The sequence below is a fragment of the Solea solea genome, chromosome 1 (assembly GCF_958295425.1).
Source record: "Solea solea chromosome 1, fSolSol10.1, whole genome shotgun sequence".
Taxonomy (NCBI): domain Eukaryota; kingdom Metazoa; phylum Chordata; class Actinopteri; order Pleuronectiformes; family Soleidae; genus Solea; species Solea solea.
This window is the reverse complement of record NC_081134.1, coordinates 9186677-9204876: the sequence shown is the minus strand read 5'-3', so window position 1 is coordinate 9204876 and position 18200 is coordinate 9186677. Positions and strand designations below refer to the sequence as shown.

The following is an 18200-nucleotide window of genomic DNA, read 5'->3' as shown; positions in this document are numbered from 1 at the left end:
ATAGTATAGTATGTCGTCCAAAATCACTCAAAAAAGTCATAGTATTGTATGTCATCCAAAATCACTCAAGAAAGTTATAGTACAGTATGTTGTCCAAAATGACTCAAAAAAGTCATAGTATAGTATGTCGTCCAAAATGACTCAAAAAAGTCATAGTATAGTATGTCGTCCAAAATCACTCAAAAAAGTCATAGTATAGTATGTCGTCCAAAATGAGACAAAAAAGTCATAGTATAGTATGTTGTCCAAAATCACTAAAAAAAGTCATAGTATAGTATGTCGTCCAAAATCACTCAAAAAAGTCATAATATAGTATGTCGTCCAAAATGAGACAAAAAAGTCATAGTATTGTATGTCATCCAAAATGAGACAAAAAAGTCATAGTATAGTATGTTGTCCAAAATGAGACAAAAAAGTCATAGTATAGTATGTCGTCCAAAATGAGACAAAAAAGTCATAGTATAGTATGTCATCCAAAATGAGACAAAAAAGTCACAGTATTGCATGTTGTCCAAAATCACTCAAAAAAGTCATAGTATAGTATGTCGTCCAAAATCACTCAAAAAAGTCATAGTATAGTATGTCGTCCAAAATCACTCAAAAAAGTCATAGTATGGTATGTCTTCCAAAATCACTTAAAAAAGTCATCGTATAGTATGTCGTCCAAAATCACTTAAAAAAGTCATAGTATAGTATGTTGTCCAAAATCACTCAAAAAAGTCATATTATAGTATGTTGTCCAAAATGAGACAAAAAAGTCATAGTGTAGTATGTCGTCCAAAATCACTCAAAGAAGTCATAGTATAGTAGGTCGTCCAAAATGAGACAAAAAAGTCATAGTATAGTATGTCATCCAAAATGAGACAAAAAAGTCATAGTATAGTAGGTCGTCCAAAATGAGACAAAAAAGTCATAGTATTGTATGTCATCCAAAATGAGACAAAAAAGTTATAGTATAGTATGTCGTCCAAAATCACTCAAAAAAGTCATAGTATTGTATGTCATCCAAAATGAGACAAAAAAGTCATAGTATAGTATGTCGTCCAAAATCACTCAAAAAAGTCATAGTATTGTATGTCATCCAAAATGAGACAAAAAAGTTATAGTATAGTATGTCGTCCAAAACCAGTCAAAAAAGTCATAGTAAAGTATGTTGTCCAAAATGAGTCAAAAAAGTCATACTTTAGTAAGTCGTCCAAAATGTGATCAAATAAGTCATATTTCAGTATGTTGTCCAAAAATTGTTCAAAGCTACAGAGGGGGAAAGGCAGGGAATACACTGGACAGGGCCAATATACAATCCAATCTAATCCAACTTTATTCATAAAGCATCAGAGAGAGACCTTAAAAGACGTAAAAACAAACATTAAAAGAAACAGTAAAACAATAAAGCAATAAAATACTCTAGAAAAGTAAAAACGATTAAAACAGTTAAAATACATTTTTCATACTGGGTTGAAAGCCAAAGAGTAAAAATGGCTTTTTAGATATGTTTTTAATATGACAGTGAACAACAAACAGCCATTGACCCTCACTTGTAGTCAATTTAAAATGTCCTATTAACATCATACCCAAACTCCATCTTTGTATAGTTAGAGGAAGCTGGAATACCTGGAGCAAACCTACACACACACACACACACACACACACAGGGAGAATATGCAAAGTCCACACAGAAAAACTTGGCCAAAACATTGCACTTCACAGGGCAGATCATTCATTTTTCTTATTGTTGTAAAAACATATTTGTTGCAGTAACATTGTGGGTCTTCGATGGAACAATTTGCACCATCTTGGCTGCAAGTCTTCTGGTGTCCTTCCTCTCACATCATGTAAATGCCTCACACTGCTCTCAGCGCTTCACTCATCTAAACAAAAAGATGATACTGTATGTGCAGTCCACGCAGGGCCCCGTCATGAGAGCAGACAGACAGACAGACAGACAGACAGACAGGGAGGGAGGGAAGGAGGGAAGGAGGGAAGGAGGGAGGAGTGAAGAGTGGGGCGGATCCTTGAAAACCAGCCGAGTTTAAAGCTCCCGTCAGAGTGGAGCAGAGAAGAAGAGCTGCTGATGCTGGTGAGGCAGAGGAGCTGTCCATGGTGCTGAACTCCTGCAGCTGCTGCCAGACCATCATCATCATTACTCACCTCACCTGTGACTCCTGCCTCTGAGGTAAGTTCTCTCGGATCTGATCTTGCTCTGTGTTAGTCATTGGACTGATGCGATGGTGATGATGATGATGAGTCCCTGCATGTGTGCAGTTGTGTGGCGCATTCACAAGTTCTCCAGTTGCTGTGTGTAACTTTGTGCTGTTGTGTTCATGATCTGTCCAAAAGCAAAATACACTGTCAACACTGTTTCGAAAAGGAAAATATATCATTTAGAATAAAAAAACCTGGACATTATACAGGCCATAATATAATATATGTTTCACACTCTAAACATGATGTGCGTTTTGTTAGTTTTGATATTTAGTTTTTTTTTCAATGAATATTGTTTGATTTTTGTAGATTATTTTATAATTACATTTTTCATTATCCATATTTTTGTTTCTATTTACCTCAGTTAGGAGAGTTTTTGTTATTTAACAAGTTTTGGTTTGTCCATAGCATGGACACATAAGGGTCCATAATGGACATGGGTGAGTTAATATGTTTCTTTCTTCTTCCTACGCTTCTTCCTTTTTTTTTTTTTTGCCCACTTTCTGGAAAATAAAACCACACAAAACAGCAATAACCTGCTGTGCATTATGTTTCTTTTGCCTGAAGGTTACATAGTTACATAGTGCATTAGTCTTCTTTGCTAGTTTAAAGAATTGGCCACTACACATTAAACTGTTTACTTCATGACACAGGACAGATTTACTACCAGCTTTTACAATATACTATATTTAAATGTTTTTGTTTACTGTTTTGTTTACATACCAATTATCGCATGTCACATGTTTACCCTTATTAATATGAATAATAATATAATGAATAATATTACACTCACCAAGAACACCATATGTCTCTGCGTACACTCTGTCATCTGTTTTCATCCACACTTTCCTCTGTAAATCTGTTTTTCTTTTTTAAAATTGAAAAGTGATTCTCTGTTTATATTTACAGTCAAACCTCCAGTACAGTTAAGCTTCTTCAGTTTGAATCACATGTGGTAAAATGATTAATCTGCTGCTTAGGATCCACAGCAGCTCTATCTAAGGATCTAGTTGCCTCCTAAATTTAACCGTACTTCAGTGCTTTGCTCTGAACGTCCTCATGACCTTGGGAGATTTTAACAATCTGAAAACACACAGCATCTGTTCATCCCCGAAAAAAACTCTTTATCAATGAGCGGGTGACGTTTCAGGCCCACGTCTGTCCAGTATGAAGAAGGACGTCACTTGGTCAGTAATCAGTGGTGTGCACAAACATTTCAAGGGCCAGAGGCTCAAATAAAAAAGGGCACCCCCTCGTACTTATTTATTTTAAAAAATGGCAGTGGCAAGATATTTATCTATTTCAATAAATGTGCACTTGTGCAGACGCTTGAACTTTAAATGAAATTGAATTTTGGAGCATTATTACAGATATTATAGAAAGAAATTTGTCTGAGCACCACCTGGGGTTTATCTGTAAACATAATAAAACTTTTTTTTTTTGTTAGGGATGAGCTGAAACAGATATCATCATCGGTCAAAATCACTGGATCAGATATCGGACAGATTAAAATGTATCATCATTACAATACTATATATTGCATTCTTTACTATGCACAGACTGTAAAAATTTATTTTAGCTGAGTCATGTTATGGGCTTTTTTATTTCTTCTTTATGGGAGAATAATATTTGTTACACAGTTGGATAATTATGTCTTTGAATTTAGCGCAAATGTGTTGTTCACAGCTTCATAGTTTTAAAGGTCTAAAATGACTGTATCGGACTTTAATTGAAAACGCACAGTAACTTTACAGTTGTGACACGTAGGGCCTCCCTTGACTTACAAACGGTGTAGGAATACAAAATGCATGATGGAGCACAGGGTCACACGGCGGGTCAGTCTCTCGCATTGTGGAGTTTGCAAGTTCTCCTCGTGTTCGCTTCCTCCAACTGTACAAAAACATTGACATTATAGGTGTGAATGTGAGTGTGAATGGTTGTTTTGTTACGTGTCCACGGTGCACCTGGCTCCGGCACCCAGTGAAGGATAAAGTGATGGACAATGAGTGAGTGATGTAGCATAATCAGTGTCATATTTTTAGTTGTAAGGAACAAAAAAACTTTGGCTAATGGTATGTGATTGTAAATGGTTTACACTTTTACACTAACTTATGTTTCTGTGTTTTATTCTGTTGCATAAACTTCATGCCTACTTCACAGCTCTCTATTGACTAAGAGTCCGTCTCATTTGTTAAGCTTTCCCTCTGCTCTACACATGCAGCCGCCCGATCTGTCCGGCCTGATGTAACCACAGGCCATTTGATAATTGATACTGAGGAAGGCAGTTTCTTTCATTAGGTCTTTAAGCCCCCTATTAAAGCTTCACTTGGCCCTGTAGTCCCATCATCTGGAGAGCAGTGGAGCTATCAACGTGTCTTTGCAGGCAGAGACGTTGGTGACTGTGAGCGAGACGAGACATCCTGGAATAGAATCTGCTGACTTGGGAGTGCACCTACCGCAGGAAATGTCTCTCCACTCCACGGCCCATTAAAGATGCTACAGAGAGTGTTTCTGTGCATGAATGCAGCAGCGTCTCTCTCTCTGAGGGTTCCCTCCACATTCTTTCTCCTCCATCATCAGTGTCTGATTTATTTATCTTGTACTGTGCTGCACCTGAGATGAAGAGAATGGGCTGCTCCTGCCTCGTCTCAGAGAAGATTAGAAATTGGCTGAAAAGGCTGTGCAATAACAGTTTGAAACCACACCATATTTAACATTTAAAGAATGTTTTTACTTTCAACCAAATTAAATTATTAATTTAAATAAAGTGTTGTTTGTAACTTTTAAACACAAACACATTTCTGTTATATTCTCTGTGTTTCTCAGTATAGAGGTATTTAGACCTCATGTAGCCAGCAACATTGCACTAGCAAAGTAAGACGGTTGGAACATGACTGAAAACAAGAAGCACTGTGAAATGTTTCAAAAGTGAATTCTACTGCTCACAAAAAACAGTTGTTTAGTCATTTGATGGGATAAATGCTTATGGTCCCAGTCCGGCCCTGCACTGCTGGTATATACACACAAACACTCCTTTAGTCAGGTCTGATAGTATTGCTTGACAGAGCTCAGAAGCAGAATAATAATATCAACAATAACAAAAAAAAATCACCCAAAGTTACACACTGCAGCTTTAGGTTATGTAAAAGTGTGTAAATCTGTATTTATTGGTGTAAGACATGCATGAAAATATAAAATGCTAAAAAGGAAAATAATAGATTGAAACCAACATAACCAAAGCAGGTTATTTACGTGTAGTGTGTGTCTGCTCAGGCATATCCTGCACGTGGAGACCCTGTAGAAACACCTCACTGGAGGCCCTTGAACAGTCAAAATTTATAATCCATGACATGTTGCAGTGACCCTGTCCAGCTCTTAACCCCCTGACTCAATCACTTTTTCCTCCATTCAGCACCTCTGCAGAGTGGAAACTCCCTCACTCATCGTTGCTTTCTCTCTTTCTCTCCTTTCTCTTTTTCTTAGGTTCCTCCAGTGAGATATTCCTGCAGACAAAGACTCTCCCGGTGTCTTTAGGTTAAAGACATTAAGTTTTTTTTTTTTTTTCCCCAGTAAATCAACTCTGGGCGACATGAGCCAAACCATCTTGGTGATGTGTGAACAAACAGTCCTCTGAGGCACACACAGCGAGCACTCTGACTGAGCTATGGAGCTACTCAACTGAGATTTATACCTCACTTTATAATCACAGTAAAGCCCCATCTTGGCTGCGATTGGATGACACTTTAAATATTGACAGAGGACTGTGCCGTTGATTTTAAGTTGGATTGGTGACATTGGCTTTTCTTGGAAGTTTATGTGTAAAAGTTAGCGGAAAAAAGAGAGCCGGAGGGAGGGAGGGAGGGTGAGAGCAGACACATGAATACAAGCCAGATCAGCATCTTTAAACCTCACTGAACATGCTTTTGTGCACCAGAAGGGTTTAACCCTACCACCCTGTGTTGTTTCCGCTGGAATAGTTTCCGTGCATCAAGGCTTGAAAAGCTTCACAAAAGCTGACCCTGCAGAGTTATGCCAATCACTGTAAACACTCTAAATTCTCTAAAATGAGTGACACTAACTACTGGGTTGTGGACTATGAGCTCTCCTCTCCTGCTCTGCCTGGGTTCCCCAGGGGCCCGACAGTGCTGCAGCCCACGGTGGAGCACCCAGAGCAGGGAACGGCCCTGTGTTTTGTGGGCCTCCTTGTGCTTCTGCTGCTCTTTCTTGTCGTACGCTGCGTCCGTATCTTGTTAGACCCTTACAGCAGCATGCCGGCTTCGTCTTGGACAGACCATAAGGAGGGACTGGACAGAGGACAGTTTGATTATGCAGTGGTGTAAAGACGATGGGGGTGATGAGGAATTTAGTTTTGTTTGTGTGATGCTGTTTCATAGCGGAAGATCAAAGAAGCCAAAATGTATATTTGTTATGTTTGTTAGGCGTCATGGAAACGGTCGTCTTCTACGAGAGCACAGTATCAAAATCTTGAGGAAATTCTTGGGGAAGGAAAGACAAAACACAAGTATTGCTTCCAGTTCCATTTACAACAATGAATGTATAATCAGAGGCGTATAGAGTGAGTTACATTGTTACACTGCAGCTTTCACAGTACCAAACTACAGGAAGACGACAGTCTGTTTGGAAGCATTATAATGTGACTCCTGTTTATCATGTCATTTTGTATTTCTATAATGTTTTTACAAGTCCCAGGACTGGATTATAAGTAGAGGGCAGAGCTGCAGCAGCAGAAGTCTTGATTGAATAAAGAGAAATGAAATGAGTTGAGGGCAGATATGGAATTCATTTATTAAAGCAGACACAGCCAAGACTGTAAACATTATATCCTGATATATTGCTGAGACGTTAAATGTTTCTCTCTGGGGAAGTTAAACCTCAGGCAAAACATTATTAGATGTAATAACATTTCTTTTTTTAAACTGTAAACCTTATTTTTGTTGACTTTAGTGTGGCTCATGCTAGTTTTTGTGTGGCTGTAGAACCACCTCTAAGATGATCCTCAGGTAAAATGAACCAAAGCCTCTATAATTTGCTCAATAATCACTTGTCTAGCAGTATTTATGTCCTACATTTTTAGCTATTTCACTAAAAGTTTGAAACTCCTAACAGTGGAAACAGCACATTTTATTTTTGGGCTTTGCTTTTTCATTTTCTCATCCCTTCAAGAGGCTTATAAAGCTTAGTGTGGAGACTGGATGAATATTTTTCATATAATCGTATGATTATGAAATGCATGTAAACCAGTTTCCTTCTCCTAACCTTTTCTGTCTTTAAGTCCTGACCAGTGCACCAGCCAAATCTGCACCAGTCAAACAGTGCCTGTAGCAATAAGAGTTACGATCTATTTCATACCAATGCTGTGTTTGAATGTCATTTATTTTGTAAGGTCACCGTAGAATAAGGCCCTGTTAAATGTGGCTTTAAAGTACAGTATGGATATTTTACTGATGTGATGTGATGAAATGTTGTTTGTTTCCTCTGTGATGACCGGACAATACTGTTCCTGAATGCAGACTCCTGCCTGTAAATTATCTTTTTTAGATTTTTCTTCCCCGCTAATGTTTCTTTAAAATGATGTTCAGTTTTTAATGAAATAAAAGACCTTTTGTCTGGTCATGCTTTTATGTAGTTCAATTTTTTTCACACAGCACCTTCAAGTCCTATATATATATACATACACATATATGTGTATGTGTATGTGTATGTGCGGTGCACACATGAAAACTTTTAACTGAGCATATACACTAAAATCACTGCTGCCCCTCAGATCAATATGAGGAAGATTTAGAGCAAATGAAATCAGTCGAATGATCAATCGGAGGCTCGTAAAGAGAGACAGCCAGTTAATTCATGAGATCAACCACCCCCACCACACACACAGCATTCACAGTGAGGACACTCATAGACATAATGTATATTCCTTAGCCACTTGCCCTAACCTTAACCATCACAACTAAGTGCCTAACCCTAACCTAAACCCAATTCTAACCCTAAAACCAGGTCTTAACCCAGAAAAGGCCATTTTAAGGGGTGACAGAATGTGAGGACCAGGCAAAAATGTCCTCTCTCCATATGGTTTAAGTTTGTTGGTGCTCAAAAAGATACGCCCTCACAACTGCACGGATTTTGAAACAGATTAGATTTTCCCCCAAGTTAAATGATGTTAATAACCAGCTTCCTCTTTCCTGGTGAGTTTCCCTTTATTCCCAATGAATGATAATAATCAAGATAGAAAATCAGCCATGTGGTCAGAGGGGACCTCTTCTGGACACTTGGAGAACTACATGTGTTGGCCACATGCACATGCTCACCGACTGTACCTGCAAATGAAAAAAGTGATTGGACAAACTCATTCAGTCCTCTGTGTTGAGGAAATGAAAATTGAGTTTGAATTACAAAATAAAACAGTCTTTCTTCCCAGTTTCTTAGGCTCTAACACTGTAAAAAACAACAAAAAAACAACCTTGTTATAAACCACTGTCATAAGGAGAACATTCCTGTAATATATATACACATATATATATATATATATATATTCATATATAGATATATCAGGCTCTGCTGATATTATATTTTACGTCAGCTCTTACAGAAACGTGCTGCCTGTGTCTGTCCGTGGACATACAGACCACAGACAGGTGCATGCAGTATCCAAATACCTTCATAAATATGCAAAATATTTGAACAATCCTCAACCACACGTGCCCCATACACACACACACACACACACACACACACACACACACACACAAGCCGAGCTCGAGCTGAACCTACACCACGGCACAAGTAAACAATGGAACATACACAAATCCTCTTTCCCTTTGTGGAGCACCAGGCCACATGAAGGACACAATTATTATCACAATACTAAAATAACACACACACTATGTATGAGACACAACACAGCAATGAGTGGCTCCAACATCAGTGTGCCCACATGACAAGGAGGATGAGGAACAAGGTTATTATAGTTTAACGAAAACTAACGAAATTACGAGTTTAACGAGTTTAAAAAAACTACCAAAAAAAACCCGATAACTCATTGAAAGTGACTCATGGCTCACAAGCTCACAAGCAATGTGATGTGTCTCATGAGGGTTATTTATTATTATTTATGTTATGTTCATGAGTGTCTTTAGTTGTTGTGTCTTCAAATAGTTGTTAGCTATGTGATTTTTACCTATCACACTAACTGCATCCAACCGTAGCACTATGACGCACACTTTGCACTCCAGACTGTTGTATTTGTTTCAGGGATGTTTTTTCATCTGTCCTCATACATTTTTAAAATGGCATCATTTGTTGGGTTTTTTATGACACACAAAACTTATTATGACCGTTTTGCAACACTAAAACTAATAAAAATGAAACTAAAACGAACCTAACAAACTAACAAAAATAAAAAACTAGCAAACCCGCTCAAAAAACTAAGTAAAACAAACTCATTTTTAAAAACAAAAAGTCAAAACTTAAACTAATGAAAAATCCCACACTATTATGTGTAGCTGTGATGGCATGAATGGAGGTAGAGTATTTACCTCTGTGTGTGTTTACACGAGGTGTGTGTGTGTGTGTGTGTGTGTGTGTGTGTGTGTGTGTGAGACACCTGTCTTAGCACGCATGCTTTTTGATGTCAGTACACATATTTGTTCAGGGTCAAGTCTGTGAGTTAAATAGTCTGCATAGCTGTGAAGACACGGAAGTGCATTTATCTTGCAGTCATTGTCTTGTAATCATTTATCTTGCAAATCGTCCAAACTGGTTTTTCCAGCACAGATATTTGTAGGACTTTCTTCGAGGCATTTTCCGTTTTATTTGTAGTCACAATTTAAAGAGTTTAAGGCTGTGGAAGTGTGATGATATATGAGGTACTTGCTATCAAACATTTAAGTCCTCAATTATGGCAGCATATAGGACATTTCACTCAAGTCTTACACTTGAGAGAAAGACCATTAAAAGCTGTAAATGTGGTCATACCAGTTTTCAGCGACATACAATGGAACAATAACACAGGGTTCATAAATTCAGATTTTTTTCAGTCAGTGGTGACTTTGCCATCTGCTACACAAGGATGGCCGTTCTCACTGAAAACAGATTTTATCCACTTAAATGTCTCTTCTAGTGATGGGACAATATACGATATTATCATTTATTTGGATTAAAAGCGCTTACAATGAATTTCTTTTATATTATTATTTGTGAATGAAATGAAATATAGACATTAAAACACATTTCAGTCATTGCAATAATATCGTTAAGCACACTTATTTTGGTCAGTATAATCATGACATTTTTAAAAAATTTTAAATTGTCCTGTGCACATGTGAGTTGGCCTGTAATTGTCCTTTTCTGGAAAACAGTCCCGTTTTAATAACCATTGATTTGGCCCAGTTTGGAAATTAAAGGCTAACAGTTAACATTTTAAACTCTTACATTTGTGAGTAGATTGAGCTAGATTACAGGGCTAACGTGAGATTAATTTACATATAAACCACAACACTTATTTGTTATGAGTAAAGTAGAAGAATGGCCCCCTGGTGTTCTTTGTTGCTGCTTTAATGGCTCATAATCAGTGGCTCAGAACAGGACACGCCCTTGGTTTTTCATTAGCCGATATAACGTCAAGCTACATCATTGCGAACCGGAAATAAACAGAATAAAGGTACAAAACAAGTTTCCCATAGAGTTCCCTGGTCCTGGCGAAGGCTAAATTTGACTTCAATTTGATAAAAGTCGTTTTTAATCGCCACTTATTTAATGAATGTACTCCTAGCACAAACCGTATATTTCCACTTACATGGACACTATTACTTTGAAACTCTGCACCCTCAGCTTCCTGTTATCACGTCTAACTTGACGGTTTGACGTGAACCCTCGTCACTTCTCCGTGTCGTCGTGAGAACTCAGTGGAATAGACACAGACTAATCATCCTCCACCAAACAATACTGAAACAAATACATTCACACTTTTATTATTGCTTCCGTAAAAGCTCCTTACAGGTGAGTTAATGCTTTACTTCAGCAGTTTAACTTAGTATCTGTGAACGCGAATTAAGTCTATAAACAGCACTCACCTGTAACTACACCGTCTAGTGTATTTATATATAAAATTGCTCTATACAATTGTATGTCTCTGTTTTAATATTATGTTCTGTGAAGTTTATGCTTTGTGTCCTGGTTTTAGCAGTAAGGTTCACTGTTATTTAAGGGAATACATGTCTGGTAGTGTACGACGACATAAAAAGGTTGTCCTGGTAAATAAAGTTGTTCAAATGTGTTGTTATAATGTTAAGTGTCATCATTAAGGACATTTTGACTGAAAGTTGAATAAATTGTGGGTTAAAACTCCTTATAAAACTCCTTAATGCTAAAACAATCACTTACTCAAAATAGAAAATCATTTTCAAGAACCAGTTACATGTCATGTGTAATACATGTAATGTAATGTACTGTGCATCAAAGTGTTAGGTTAAAAACTGTACAACAATATGTATTGTTTGCCTAGCACTAACACTAGTATATTGTTGTTCAATGACTACTGTATTACTAAAGGGTATTAATGTTAAAATACTATTTATGTCCTTTCTGTTACATTTTAATCAGGGTATTAAAGGGTTTGTGGAACAGTTGGATAAAGACAAGGTGCTGGTGTAACATGTTTATGAGCATAGGTGTCTCTTATGTTTATGTCACACACACACACTTCAGGGACTGTGTCCTCCTCATCCGCGTCACAGTGTGTTTACCTGGAGTAAATCTTCTTTGTGTGTGTGTGTGTGTGTGTGTGTGTGTTCTCTCTTCTTCTCTTCCTCACGACTCACCACGCCCCTCCATCCCAGCAGAATGGATTTGCTGCCTGACATATGGAGGCAGGAGTACTGGCTCCCTCCAGGTGTGACGTGGAAAGACATGGAGCAGCTGGAGGACTCTGACCGACCGCGACCCCTGCACCTCCTCATAACTTTGCCCCTTGCTCTGTGCTTTGTTGGCCTACGCTACGTATTCGAGAGGTACACCTCCGATCACTGTGATCTCTTTGTTCAGCGAGGACGAGGGCGATGAGTATGGGATGATGTTGTCTCTCTGCAAACTAAAGTGTGGCTTTAAACAATGAAGCACTTTGTCCTGCCTCCACAAAAACAATTACATACATCTTTAAATAAACAAATATTATGCAGTATTTCCTGATCATGATCAACCGTCCAGTATCTATGGAGGATGTTGTGTTTGCAAGAGAGAATGAGCCGTGGGGCAGTGAACAGGTGTTTTAGCAGAGCGGGCTTAGTTGTCACCAGGAAAAATGTCTTTGGGGAGTAAAAGGAGAGAGGCTGGTGCAGAGAAAGAGAAGCAAGGGAGAGTGGTGACAGCAAAACTCCACATTTTCATTGGCTATTTTAGATTATAGCTACGGTCCATTTTCTGGTTGTGTGGTGTGTTTTTGCACATGTGGCTTGAGGTAAGATTAAAGTCTATTTGTCTGAAATAGAACAGAGAAAGACAAATTCAATACGTTGAATGCTGCTGTTATTAAATGGTTTGTTTACAGTAAGTATCTGCAACACGACAGTCCCCACTGTTATATCGTCGGCTCTTTAAGCTGTCCTTTGTTCTCTTTGCCCCTAGGTTTTTTGCCCCGCCCATTGGCATATGTTTGGGGGTGAAGAATAGATTACAGGTGACTGCGGCTCCCTCCCCGAAGCTAGAGTCATTTTACATGAGGAGGAGCAGGCAGCCAACACAGGTTAGCCTGAAACAACACCTCATCATACATTCACCTGTGCTTTGTTTACCATGGGAAATATTTGTCTCCAGCTGTGGAAAATGGCTTTTTGACTGTTTCTCAGACAGTTAATCTATATGTAATTTATTGTACAAAATCACTTCTTTATAAACTGTATAAGAGATGAAATACCATAACAAGAGAATAAAAGAAGGCACGATATTAAGAACATTAACCAAAAAACTCTTAAGAACACTTTCACTTGGTCAGTGATTGAGAATTAAAATTGATTCTCAATCCCCTGATGTGATCAAATTGTGAAGTTTTAATCTCTTTTTGTGTGTAATTATTGTGGAGCAGCATAGCTGTGTTCTGTCTCTGGGGACATTTACAGAGAATCACAACAGCCTCTGTTATCTGAGCCATTACTAAATAGGCAGCAACAGGGTTGCCTCAACAGAACCCAAGTGTAAACAGGTGGTTAAATTAAAAAAAATATATATGTACACATCGACAAAATTGTGTAAAGGCACTCCATTTATCGTCTCTTACACCCCCAGAATTTTCTTCTGACTCTTTGGACGACTGACCTGGACCAGTTTCAACTGTAAAATGCTACTTGCACACTTGTGCATCCGTATGTTTGTATTTAATAATGTATCAGAAACAAGGGCAATACTTTGCCGGGAATTCCGTATCAGTGGAACTGTGATACAGAGAATCAGTGTCTTCTCCGTGTTGTTGTTGTTGTTTCAGAGTGAGATTGTGAGTCTGATGAAGGCGTGCGGTAAAACACAGCGACAGATCGAGAAGTGGTTCCGCCATCGCAGGAACCAGGACAGGCCCTGTCAAACCAAGAAGTTTGGCGAAGCAGCGTAAGTGCTTTTTTTCTCCACAAACACATTCACCGTTCAGTTTACAGATGCCCTTAAGAGCACTTACTTCACCACACTCTGCAAAAGCCCAGTAAAAAACAAAACTCTCGTAACTAATGGAAAAAAAAAAGAAACCCCTCTCCAAACTCTGTTCATTCATTTGCAGACTTGTTTATATTTCAAAGAGTTTTTATTCCAGTATTCCAGTAATTGTGAGATAATGTGTTTTTTTTTTGCAGCTGGAGGTTTTCTTTCTATCTGGTAGCCTTTGTGGGTGGATTAGCCTGCTTGATTGATGTGAGTAAGTTATGAAAACATTGTTTTTCAGTAACGTGGTAGATCCTGCTACTACACTTCTGTTTCGGCTAAAATGTATAATTAGTGTATAAATGAATAACTGGAATCCAAACATTTTTCTGCTCCTCTCAGAGACCCTGGTTCTGGAATAACAGGGACTGTTGGAGCAAGTATCCAGTACAGGTGAAAACAAAGATCGCCCTGTTACATAGTCTGTAGGGTTATATTGACACGCATGCACACACAACAAAGAGGAAAGCTTTACTTATTATATAGAAGTTATTGATTCTGTGTTTGTATAGTGTGAATGAAACTTGAGGTCTGAAGGAAACAGATCACATTTCATTCAAAGAGGAAATGTAAGCACAATATGGGGAACTTATCAGTTTCCTCATGTTGTAGGGGGTGTTGGTGTTGATGCCAATCCCAGCCGACGTACCAGTCCGTCACAGGACAAACAGACAAACAACCACACAATTCACTCTCACACTATGGTCATTTTCGAGTTTTGGGACCTGTGGGGGGAAACTAGAGAACCTGTAGGAAACCCACGCACACACAGGGAGAACATGCTAAAGACCCAGACTGTCAACCAGCAACCTTCCTGCTGTGAGGCAACACTGCTAGCCACTAGCACCACTGTGTGGCCGATTCAGTGAATCAACTTCTTCATAATTGAGCAGGAATGCAGTGTTAATGAAAGAATGAATCAGATTTAATAATCAACCTTTTCTTTTAAGTCAGCATTAGGAGAAAAGGTTATATACTGTATCTGTCACTGTCGTTCATGCTGAAACCGAATACAACGTGTGTAAATGTGCTTCTCTTGTGAACTCGATAAACAAGCTCATTTGAGCGCAGAACGTTTATATACAGTGTGAAATACGACTACAAAAAAAGCACAGTAAGGACACAGAGCTGTCTGCTCATGAAGACATGAGTATATTCATGAAATGCATATTGACACACGTTTGTTTCCTGTCATTTTGTGAGGCTGGTGTTTGCCAACTGAAAGAGCAAATAAAGCACATTAAACACTAAACAGACAGGACTTGTACCCACAACCCTAGGACATACCTTCTCTGTTAGGCCACTGAAAATGTGTGAGACATATTTCACTCTTAACAGAATTCCTGTTTTCCTTCACACACTTTCTGTTGACTTTGAAATAATGGTCCTCCACAGCCCATGGAGAGAGCTCACTACTGGTACTACATGCTGGAGCTGAGCTTTTACGTCTCTCTGCTGCTGCGGATCTCTGTTGATGTCAAGAGGAAGGTGAGATTCATTCATTCATTTATCTGTCTACCGCATGCAGAGCTTGTTCTAACATCCCTTCTTTTTAACAAGTCGATATTTCTTTGCTTTGCAGGATTTTAAAGAGCAGGTCATCCACCACTTAGCCACAATCTTCCTTCTGAGTTTCTCCTACTGTGCCAACTACATACGCATCGGCACCCTGGTCATGCTGCTTCATGACTCCTCTGACATCCTGCTGGAGGTAACTTGCAAAACTACCTCAGTGAAACGTGTCAGTGGAATCAAACAGAACAGCTGTACTCAGATTTAAATTACACTTGGGGTCTTTCTTACTGAGGGAACTCATTATCAGCAGGCAGATCCTTTGACTGAGACCTGATGCCTGAAAGCACATGATATTCCCTTTGTTTACGGCACAAACATCATGACGTTACATTAAATATTGGATAAGTATACAGTAGTATGCTGTATGAGTGTTAAAGGAAATAACACTTTGTTATTATACATATACATAAAACTTTAATCAGCCGCCATTAAAAAGTTGAATTTAGTATCATTCCAATTAACAACATGGACAGTGAGACCTACACTTTGGTAATAATGATTCCTTGCAATGTCAGGCTTTTGAGAATATCTTTGTAACTCATTCCCAACCTAAAATAAAACGACACCACAGTATCGCTCATACTACCAACAAAATCAATATAAACTCCTCATGTCACAGTGTAATAATACACTCACAATTGTTCCTAAATTGGTCAGGAACTGTAGAAAGCTGCTTGGCGCTCTCACTCACTCACTCACAGGACGCCACCGTGGTCTCCTCCACCTTCTGGTGTGAATTTTGCCTCAAATAAAAAGCAGAAAGTAAACAGTGAGAACAGAATGTACACATGTAACCGCATTGTTTCTCTGTGAGAGCAGGCTGCACACAGACTCACTGTGATCACTGTTCATCTCTTGCAGTCTGCCAAGATGTTCAACTACGGCACTGGCTGGAGGAAAACGTGTGACATACTCTTTGTAGTATTTACTGTGGTTTTCCTTGTGACACGACTGGTGATTTTCCCCAGCAAGTAGGTTTTACTCCTAGGATAGTTTCTTTTTTATGATTTAAGACTGTAATATTGGCTGAATACCATGTTAATCCATATATACTGTATTTGTGATTGCACCCAGAATCATCCATACCACCCTGGTACTGTCCATGGAGGTTTTTGAGCCCTTTGTCGGCTACTACTTTTTCAACATCCTGCTGATGGTGCTGCAGGCTCTTCACGTCTTCTGGGCCATCTTAATCTTACGCATGGTCAATAAGTTCCTGGTCGGCAAGGTGAGAATTAAGGGGGTTGAGCTCTAATGTCAATTTAAGCCTCTCGGCTCTGTCGTACTTGTTTAAACCGTGTGCCTGCGTCTGCCCTCAGCTGGAAAAGGATGTACGCAGTGATGAAGAGAGTGAAGCTGAACAGGACGAGGAGGAGGAGGATAAGGGAGAAGAGGAGGATGAGGATTGTATCTGGGAGAGAAGTAAAGACACCCTGAACTCCAAGCTGTCAATGCTGACCAACAGTTGTGTCTTAAATAACTTGAACAACCACCGGGGGTCTGCGGTGGACAGGATCCGTATAGCTCAGTAGAGACCTGGGTTTGACGTTTCAACCTGTTGTCGCTGTTTCGAGGTAAAAACAACCGCCTGGTTACCGCGTGGTATACGACGACTCTGAGGTGACAAGCAACTGTGTTTCACTTTCACTTTTAAGAGCATCGTTAGATAAGTACACGGGCCAGAGTTGAACTGTTATATCCTGGTGAAAGTGCCGACTTCAGCAGAAGGTTGATATGATTTAGGGAGCTGAGTGTTATGGGCTGCAGCAGCAGCAGCTGCTGGGACACCACTGTGCACACTGTGTCTGTGTTCAGTGGTAGTAACACTGCCTACTACCAACGCTCACTGTAGCTGACACGGCAGAATCGTTTTTATTCTTTATGTTTTCACTCTCGCCAATTCACAACGATAGTGATTTGAAATCAACACAAGTGTATGTGACTTTTATTTTTTAGTTTTGTGAAGTAACTCGGGAGCAGCATCACATGTGTTCATGTTTAAAGTTAAATAATTGAAGTGCTATAAATGTGCAGTTCAAATTTTTTAATGCTGTCTCTTTTTTTTAATGAATACACATTTCACATTTTAATTACTTGACAAGTTTGAGTTTAAATAGTTTGAGTTGTAAACACAGGCTTTCATGTTACTTCAGTTCATAGATAGAGGTTAAGGGTCACCATAAAATGATTCTGCGTATATGCTGCACCACAGTGCCACCTTGTGGCTCATACCAGGGTCACACAATCCTATCTTCGAGCTTTATATACTGTATTTCACATGTAGTAGTTGCATTTGTTAGCCGTTAACAGGCATTCATTGCAAAGATTATGAAATAGAGGAAATATCGTGTTCCATTTTCATTTGTTGTTTTGAGTAAATGGGACAAAATAAGTGGACGAGGAGCGAATCACGTGATCAGTTTTCAACAAGGCTCAAATCCTTTACATACATGTATATTATTGAATGAGGGAAACGTTGACATTTTAAGAAAATACTTTTTATTCTGTTGTATTGCTTTTATACCGTCCTTTATTGAGGTCCTTTGTGACGTTTGTTTTTCTTGTAAATTTCTTGTATAGTGCAGGGTTGTTCTGCGGGTCATTTCGTTGTACCTACACAGTACAATGACAATAAAGGCTATTCTATTCTATTCTTTATTTTGCTGATGTTTTCCACTAATTTCAAGTGCTGGATCCATGTGCCATCAACTGCCTCTAGAAAA

General features: G+C 38.9%; 2 protein-coding genes across 3 annotated transcripts; both read left to right on the top strand.

Moving 5' to 3' along the window:
• The first annotated feature begins 6079 nt into the window (after window positions 1-6079).
• Window positions 6080-7769, top strand: LOC131467321 (cortexin-1). The gene has a single exon (XM_058641159.1). The coding sequence runs from the start codon at window positions 6267-6269 to the stop codon at window positions 6540-6542; it is 276 nt and encodes a 91-aa protein (XP_058497142.1). The 5' UTR covers window positions 6080-6266; the 3' UTR covers window positions 6543-7769.
• A 3314-nt stretch (window positions 7770-11083) lies between these two features.
• On the top strand, window positions 11084-18135 carry LOC131456514 (ceramide synthase 2-like). Of its 2 annotated transcripts, none has more exons than XM_058624918.1 (11): window positions 11084-11220; window positions 12063-12230; window positions 12844-12961; window positions 13697-13815; window positions 14055-14112; window positions 14245-14295; window positions 15298-15390; window positions 15485-15613; window positions 16339-16448; window positions 16552-16705; window positions 16797-18135. In XM_058624918.1, exons 2-11 carry the CDS (start codon window positions 12064-12066, stop codon window positions 17007-17009), a joined length of 1212 nt encoding a protein of 403 aa, XP_058480901.1. In that variant the 5' UTR covers window positions 11084-11220; window position 12063; the 3' UTR covers window positions 17010-18135. The 2 variants fall into 2 exon arrangements, with proteins under 2 accessions (XP_058480901.1, XP_058480894.1); XM_058624911.1 differs by having other exon boundaries at window positions 11096-11220; window positions 12060-12230.
• The last annotated feature ends 65 nt before the right edge of the window (window positions 18136-18200 follow it).

What these genes read in the sequence shown, in the direction of transcription:
- LOC131467321 (XM_058641159.1), top strand. Translation starts at nt 6,267, where the DNA reads ATGAGTGACACTAACTACTGGGTTGTGGACTATGAGCTCTCCTCTCCT.
- LOC131456514 (XM_058624918.1), top strand. Translation starts at nt 12,064, where the DNA reads ATGGATTTGCTGCCTGACATATGGAGGCAGGAGTACTGGCTCCCTCCA. An exon ending in GGAGCAAGTATCCAGTACAG is followed by an intron (nt 14,296 to 15,297) that starts GTGAAAACAAAG and finishes GGTCCTCCACAG; the next exon opens with CCCATGGAGAGAGCTCACTA. An exon ending in ATAAGTTCCTGGTCGGCAAG is followed by an intron (nt 16,706 to 16,796) that starts GTGAGAATTAAG and finishes GTCTGCCCTCAG; the next exon opens with CTGGAAAAGGATGTACGCAG.